Here is a 9,055-nt window from a genome sequence, read left to right on the forward strand (position 1 = left end):
CACAGAGGAGGTTGAACCAGCAAATGATGGAGATGATGCAGAGGATGTACCCGAACGAAGTGTTCCGGGACGTGCCAGACCCGTAGTTTTTTTTTTTTTTTCAAAAACTTGGAATGTTTTATTTTTATTTGTACAACTTTGAATATTAACTAATATGATTTCAATTTTAATTTTAATTTTATGTTTTTGAATTTAAATTTCAAAAATTTTATTTTTTAAAAAATCTAATATGTTTTCAATTTTAATTTTAATTTTATATTTTCGAATTTAAATTTCAAAAATTTTATTTTTAAAAAAAAAATTAATTTTTTTTTTAAATTCCGAGGAAATGAACCCTCGGAATATACCGAGGGACATGTTCCTTGGAATATACCGAGGGACCCGTTCCTCGGAATTTTCCGAGGGACCCGTTCCTCGGATTTTCCGAGGGCTCCGTTCCTCGGAAATTCCCGATGAAAATTCCGAGGAACATTTCGTCGGAACTTCCGAGGATTGGACCATCGGAAAGTCCATCGAAATATCCCGAGGAAATTCTCCCTCGGTATATTCTGAGGAGCTTTCCGGCGAACTGGTGGTCCTCGGAGTTTCCTCGGAAATTTGTTTCCTCGGAATTCCGTCGGAAAATTCCGAGGGATTTCCGAGTAAAATTGAATTTCCGAGGAGTTATTTCCGAGGACTTGTTTCGTCGGTATGTCGTCGGGATAACGTTATTTCAATAAAATAAAATTTGAAATTTTTATACAAATCTCAAATCAAAATGACCATCTTTAAATTTGATAAAACCTAACAGTATACATAAAATTTTAACGTTTTATATTTCAATGTTTACTTTATCAAAATAAAATTAATAAAACCCTGCACATGGTTTAAAGAGGAAAAAAATCTCATAAATTAGAAAGGCCAAAACTAAACACATTAAAAAAAAGCACGCAAATCTCGAAACTGAAAACATATGAATTTACAATAAAAACAAAAATAATCAATTTTATGGCATTCTCAAAAATTATAAACATATAAGAATGAAATATAAATATTATCTCGCATTCATAATAATTAATAACACAAATCTTTGGACACGGATCAAACAGAAGCCTTTTAGATTGATATCTCAAGCATCGTCGTTCGTCTTAAGCGTAGGGCCATATAATTAACGAGAACTGCGCTGGACCAAAAGCATGAGCTAAAAATGACAACTACAACGTTAACTGGCTTGTTTTGAGGACAATCAACAATTAAAATTAAATTTGTTAAATATTAGAATTTGTAATGTTTGGGGAATGTTAAAGGCACATTTTCGAATCTAACTAGTAACAAGTGTATATCTATTATTATAAAGAATGGTTTATTTCTCTCATGTTGCGCCACGTCAGTTTCCACATAGGTAATTCGATTTCTGTGCTTGCGACACGTGTCGCCTGACTTTTATTTTTTTCGTATTGTGATTTCTATTGGGTTCAGAGGAGAAAAGTTTTGGCCCGTTAAAGTATTGTTTGCCTCTCTCCTGTGCCTCCACGTCACAAAGTTGCTTATTACACCGCTGACACGTGTCCACTTGATAAAAACGCACCGTTTCATTAATCATTTATTCTAATTTGATTTGGTCTTCTGGCGACACTTAACTTTCGTCATTTTTATGGTATAAAGCCCAATAGCCCAACAAAGTAATCATAATTGTGTTCGACGCGAAGACATCGAAGTTCAGCGTTCGTCTCTCTTCACTGTTCAGTTCTGACCTCTGATCATTTATTCTAATTTGATTTGGTCTTCTGGCGACACTTAACTTTCGTCATTTTTATGGTATAAAGCCCAATAGCCCAACAAAGTAATCATAATTGTGTTCGACGCGAAGACATCGAAGTTCAGCGTTCGTCTCTCTTCACTGTTCAGTTCTGACCTCTGATCTTCATCACTGAAACTGAAACGGTCGGAATTATGTGTTCTTCGTGTGGTGTTAAATCCTTATTAATTCAATCCACCATGACGAGGCTTTGAATGCGTGCTAGGCTTTGTTGAGTCGGTGGATCTACGAGTATAAATAAATCAGTATTTATAAAATTTGGCCAACTTCGTTCTTCTCCTCCCTGATTTGAAGCGGGCCGTTGTCCCAATCTCCCTCAGCTATTCTTATATCATCCCACCGAAACGGTTACTGTAGATAACACGGACATTGAACACCGCCTCTGTAACTTATGATGCTCTCATTCAATCGGCCTAATTATTTCATTCACATCACTAGAAGAAAGAATTGGATCACAGGTTAGTCTAAACTTTCAAAAGAATATGAAAATACGTCTGGGATCTAATCTCTTTGTGGGACAGGTTACTCTGCTTTCTAAGCTTTAGTATAAGAAGAACTTTGAAGCATTGATTTTTTGGTTATTGTGATTTCAGCCATTGTTCGTTAGGGTGCAATGGTTTATGTTTGTTGTATTGTGAGCTGCTAATAGTTTAGCAATTAGAATGTTTACTATGTTTTCTTATACGAATGAAAAATATTTTTCCTCTGAAACAGTAAACTAATGCCATTTTAATGATAAGGTTTGCTCATATCAAAACAAGAATTTTACTTCATCATTACTTATGAATTTACATACGTGAAACATGTTAAAATTGTGTCTTTGATTGAGCTTCTTTTGCTTATATTCCCCACCTCCATTTTTATCACCGTCCGTCAGTGAAACTAAACGGCGCCGTCGGCAATTTCCTCCTCCTCCTGGCTTACCCATCATCTAGAACTTGCACCAGCTAGGCGAATAACCACATCAGTCTTTATGGAAACTCACGAAGAAGTACGATCCTGTAATGTTACTGACACTTGAAAGAGTTTCAACAGTTATAGTTTCCTCCCCTGAAACAGCATGAAGGAATGTATATATTTTCATAACTTCAGTTTTTTTTCCTACCACTTCCCGCAGTGATTAATTTTGTGCCAGACGAAATAGTACAACTATAATGAAGTCACTCACAGATACATTGAAGTCATGTTGACCACGAATCTGCCTAAGAAACTTAAATTTGGTGAAAAATGCAGGTCGTACAGATCTCCCATGAATGGTGTGATCTTAGAAATGGTAAGAACCCCGTGGAATGTAACATATTACACATCCATTCACTAGACGTATCAAAAATGATGGATTTAAGTTACAATTCAGTGGGTGCGTAAGCAGGACTTGGAGCATCCATGGCTGAGTATAATGTGGGACATCAGCCACTGAGCCACCATGGCTTTCAGTCAACTACATAATCACAAAAAGGCCACCAGAAAGTTAAGCAAACCAAACAAAAAGATATTGCAAAAGCAATGTTTAACTTTTTGCTTCTAACCAAATAAAACAGATCACTTACGTATATAGATACTTAAACTTACGTGTGTGACCATATGTCTGAAACAAAATTTAAGATATAAGAACTTATATTGTATAACAAAGTGAAATTTTACGGTTAACAAATAACAGATATCCCACAAGGTTAAGGGGTTTTGCAGATTGTTCAAGGATTTTCAGATGAACCAAAATTTGCTACTCGCTTAAAGCTTTCCGTTGTTACCATGAAGCATGTGTTGTAATGATTTAAAACAGTCTGGACTTACATATTTTATGTTGCTATTTGTAACTGAAGTTTGTTAGTACGTGTGGGAAAACTGCAGAGACACTATGCAAAACGTTGTAAAAATCAATAAATTCAATCAATAAACATTCATAAACAAGAAATAATCCATATTTAGTGTATATAATTCAATCAGCTGTCGTTCTAAAAAATATATATCCCAAATACTATCATAAGACAAAATTTTGATTTCTAACAAGAATAACAAAATAAAATACACTTACATCTATAAATGCTAATTCAAATAATAGTTGTTTTATACTGTTTTTTTGCAGTGAAAAATTCTATTAAATTCAAAGAAAGCAAATATTGTAAACAAAGTGAAATACTTATATTTATTATGAATTGTTTTAATGTAGTAACAAATACATAATTTCTATAAAAAAGAAGAAATAAAAAAATTGTTGTAAAATAGTGAAAATTAAAATATAAAATAAATTACAATTTAAAATATATTGTATTATTTTGTTCATTTGCTACAGGCGGGTCCGACCCTAGTAAACTTTTAAAAAAATGTATATTTATTTAAGGGAACTATTGTAAGTTTTGCGCCACGTGCAGAAAAAAAAGTTTTAAAATTTAAATTATTATTTTTTAAATATAAATTTGTTAATATTTATATTTTATAATTTGCTTGCAATATTTAATTTTAAATTTTTATTAAATTATATATAAAAATTAAGATAAAATAAATATTTTTTAAGTAAATTTATATTTAATAATATATATATGTATATATTTAAAATTATAATCTTGGAGAGATTTTTCTATCTATTCTTTTGGTTAAAATATATAACTAAATTTTATTAAATTAAGAGAAAATTTGGTTATGTATATAATTATCAAAATGTTAAACAAAAAAAAAAAAATATTACTAAATTTTTTAGAAATTAAAAATAAATTAATGGTAATTTGATTAGAAAATTACAATTTTTTAAACAATTGCATACATTTTGAAGATTTGTTTTTTGTAATAAAAGTTATAAATTATAAAAAAAATAGAATTAAATAATATTTTGAAAACTGTATTATATTATTATATTTCTATTTCTATTTCTACTATTATATTATTTATTGTTATATTAATGAAAATTTATGAGTTATTACAATATTTTTTTAAAATTACCAAAAGTATAAATTAACATTAATATAGATGTCTATGTCACAATTAGTTTCAAGTCATGTTATCATTGTTAATATGTCATCTCATCATTGTTAATATGTCATGTCATCATTTTTCTTTTAAAATTAATGTGATGATGACATATGAAAAATCACTTCTCAAATAATGTTTAGGGGACTGCAAATAAAAAAAAAAATTATAAATGATTCTACGACCGATAATATAAATATTTTATGAAGATTCATGTGTCTGATAATTATATTTGCACCACAAACCGTTTTATGAAGATCTATATTTTTACGGTTCTACTTATACTTTGCTGAAAATCTTATATATACTTTTCATCGTTGATTTTTATAATTGATGATAAACTGTATTATAATTTTGAACTTCATATTTCACGTTGTAAAACATAATAAACTCTTAATCAAACCAGTGGAATCAGAGAGCTTCAAAAAATATTATTTTTAGTAAAAAAAAATTGGACTAAATAAAATAATATTAACTAGAATGTTAACATTTACAAACTACAATGAGTCCATGCATGGAATACAAATTCCAATTACAAAATTGAATAAGAACTATTTCAAAGCAAAATATTCCTCTAATTTCCGTAGTCCATAAATTAACCTTTCTCATTCAATTTCATCTCATTTATTTTAGTTATCTTGCATATACCTAGAGGTGGGCATTCGAGTATCCATTTGGATTTGGTGTGGATCTATTCCAATTTCGGGTTTTTGGGGTTAGAGATTTAAGTTTTATTCGAGTATTTGGATTTTTTGAATCGGCTTCGGTTCGGAATCTTTCAAAGCCAATTTGGAATTGTATATCCATCCAAATTATGTAAACATACTCAAAAATCTCAATATACCTTAAAAAATCACTGGTTTGCATGACCAACAAAACCTTTATTCTCAGCAATTTTTCCTTTTCCGCGCAAATACAACACATAAAATTATTATTTTTATGTTTATTCCTATACATTGAGATTGTTGAAGTGGTCGCACCTACGTCTCACTTCTCCTTCCCCATCACCCTTAACGCCGACCGTGCCCATTTTCTCCATCGCACGTGCGAAATCCTCAAAGAATGCTTTCTCGTTAGTTGCGTAAAGCTCAACGAACGGTTTTGTGCTATTGTCTTTAATAAGGAGGTGGTCGGAAGCTAATAACCCTAGTCCTCTCTTTAGGTTCTTGAAGTACATGTTGTCGAATTTTCCCGGAGTCATCACGTCGTTAAACGCCGCTATTGTGTCGTCCACAGTGTGGTTTTTGCATAGTCCTTTGAGAGCGGTTGCGAATCGCGGGTTGATGTCTGGATCAGCTTTTGATCCGAAGAGCCGGTCACTAAACTCTTTACAGTGAGAAAATCCTATTGTGTGAGCTCCACTTAATGCTACCATCTCACGTAGACTAAACCCATTTTTCTTGAACATCCCGTGGATGTCATGGACCGTCTGGTTAGGCATGGGGACGTTTCCTCGGACTTTATGCGCTTTGGATTCGAGTCCGTCCTTACGACCAAGCTTTACGTCGAAGTAAGGTCCTCCTACCATCGTGACAAGGTCGCGCGTAGCCTGCGCTAAAATATCAGCGCATGATACCACACCGGGACAAGACAGCTCGAGAGCTGTCTTGATGCGATTCACAATGTCAAAAGCATCTCCTGGGAGGGATTCGTTGAGATCATCGTCACGTTCTGCTTTGTTAAACGAGTTGGTGGCTATCAAAACCGATGCATCGCAACCTTCAAGGAAACAGTCGTGGAAAAAGAGGCGTAGTGTCCCGGCCGCAGTTGTCGGTTGTTGAGCTTGCTTCGTTGAAACGGCTTCACGCACGATTTTTGTAAAATCAGGGCATGTTTTTTGGTAGTAATCCGTTTTCAAGATAGTTAAATCAGCCGATACGGCTGGTGCAACAATAACGAGACAAATGAGGAGAACGAAGCGAGAAAGCCGCATATTTGATGTCCGCAACAAGAAATGGGAGTTCAAGTTGAGAGAGAGGTCTACGAGGTAGACGTCTCCACGATCGATCTTGGTCGAAAGCAATTAGAAATGAAGAAGAAAGAAAAGGCTTTGCGACTATTTCATGGCTTAGGAGGTTACCAAGTAGAGGCTACGTAAATGGATTGTTTTTATATGTATGTGTGGTTGTTTTTTTTTTTGGTTTTTTTGTTTATTTCTATTTTTGAAATTTACCTATTTTTTGTATGGTTTAAGCTGCTTATAAATTTGGTTCTTGATTTGTTTTTAGCATATATAAATACTGGCGTAAGAAAAGGGAATACAGGAAAGTTTTGGTTTTTGTTATATAATACAGATCTTGAACTCTTAACTTGCTATATAGAAATTGATTACATTCGATGAACCTGGTATTATCATAATTATAACTAGAGGTTGACCCATGCAGCCATACATGCGTTTGTTTTGAAAAAATAGACAAAAAATTTGTCACAACAAAAAAATATAATTGTTGCACAAACATGCATTCATATGAGTGTTTGTTTGATTTGTGATATATAACATTTATGATAGATTAACGATTTTAGTTGTATTTAATTTGTCGATTGCTCATATTGCGGTTGGATACGAAACCAATCAAAATGATATATATAAAACATTTGCATATTAATATTCTTAACTATAGTAACCATTTTTGATGTATTTATTTATAAATTAAAACACCAATTCTTATGTTTATATATATATATATATATATATATATATATATTAATAAATCTATATTTCGAAAATTAAATTTATTTCTGCTTTAATAAGATAGATATATAGATATGTCTCTAAGTTTTTTATATGCCAAATAAATGTCACTTCTATTTTTATTTTTGAGGAAAATATTCAATTGAAATTATTTGTTATATTCTTATAATTCAAATACATATATGTGAATTATATTAATCATCACGTTATTTAACATATATTTGACAAATAACTTTATATGTTTTAAAAAGATCTGTAGTTTATATTTTGTATGTGAAATGAAATGATAATAGAGATGAATATAACATTTAAATTTTGTAGTCACTTTTTAGATAATTTATTTGCCGACAAAAAAAGATAAATTTATTTAGTTTTATTGTAAAATATGGTTAGAAAATAATCTGGTTAGAAAATAGTGGTAAGTTTGATACTTTTGGTTAGATAAGAATCTAACAAAATAAAACAACTTATGGTTAATTAATTAAGTTTGGTAAGTTTGGCTGAGAAAAATCTAACAAAATCAATGATCTGTGGTTAATTAATTAATAGTTATTAATTCAATGACACAAATTGTAATTGTTAAGATGAAATAATGGTTATTTCTAACAGATACTTCAGTTTTAATAGTATAGATGAAATAGTTTTAAGACAATATACATGGTAAACGCTATAGGCAATTAATATAATAATCTTTCAAAAAAATACAAATATATATAATAGTATTCATCATATATGTGTTTAGCACTCTTCGGGTTTAACTGCGACGAGTGATTGTGATTCATGTACAGTGTTGGTCCTGAAATATTTGGGATGCAATACGAAATAAAAAAGATTGAACTCCTAAATAGTTCACAATTATTTATTATTTTTAAATCCAAAACTTAACCTAACACATTAGTATTCTATTGTTCTTTCTCTTTTTTTTTCATATGAAAATAAAAAAGATATTAAAAATTTATATTTTTTTTTACAGCTTTAAATTTATGTTTTCTATTTAGAGTGGCCCCAACATTTCACATATTCTTCTAAATTTTACACATGTTACTACATACTTAAGAACAATATATTAAATCTGCGGTCACTATATTTTTCTAAAATCTCGGCCCCGATCATTTGTTTCATGGGAATGAAGACATACACTACAAGAAAACAGCGACATACTGAGGGAAAAAATCGTCGGTATGTCGTCGGAATAACGTTATTCCGACGACATACCGACGATTTTTTCCCTCAGTATGTCGCTGTTTTCTTGTAGTGTATGTCTTCATTCCCATGAAACAAATGATCGGGGCCGAGATTTTAGAAAAATATAGTGACCGCAGATTTAATATATTGTTCTTAAGTATGTAGTAACATGTGTAAAATTTAGAAGAATATGTGAAATGTTGGGGCCACCCAATCCTCGGAAGTTCCGACGAAATGTTCCTCGGAATTTTCATAGGAAAATTCCAAGGAACGGTGTCACTCGAATATTTCGAGGAACATTTCCCTCGGTATATTCCGAGGAACATGTCCCTCCCTTGGTATATTCCGAGGAACGGGGTCCCTCGGTATATTCCGAGGAACATGTCCCTCGGTATATTCCGAGGAACATGTCCCTCGGT

General features: G+C 31.7%; 1 protein-coding gene across 1 annotated transcript; it reads right to left on the reverse strand.

Annotated features, from left to right (window-relative positions):
* Positions 1-5,619: 5,619 nt before the first annotated feature.
* On the reverse strand, positions 5,620-6,834 carry LOC106316760 (peroxidase 65). The gene has a single exon (XM_013754635.1). The coding sequence runs from the start codon at positions 6,690-6,692 to the stop codon at positions 5,709-5,711; it is 984 nt and encodes a 327-aa protein (XP_013610089.1). The 5' UTR covers positions 6,693-6,834; the 3' UTR covers positions 5,620-5,708.
* Positions 6,835-9,055: the final 2,221 nt, after the last annotated feature.

The sequence above is a fragment of the Brassica oleracea genome, chromosome C9, assembly GCF_000695525.1.
Source record: "Brassica oleracea var. oleracea cultivar TO1000 chromosome C9, BOL, whole genome shotgun sequence".
NCBI classification, from domain to species: domain Eukaryota; kingdom Viridiplantae; phylum Streptophyta; class Magnoliopsida; order Brassicales; family Brassicaceae; genus Brassica; species Brassica oleracea.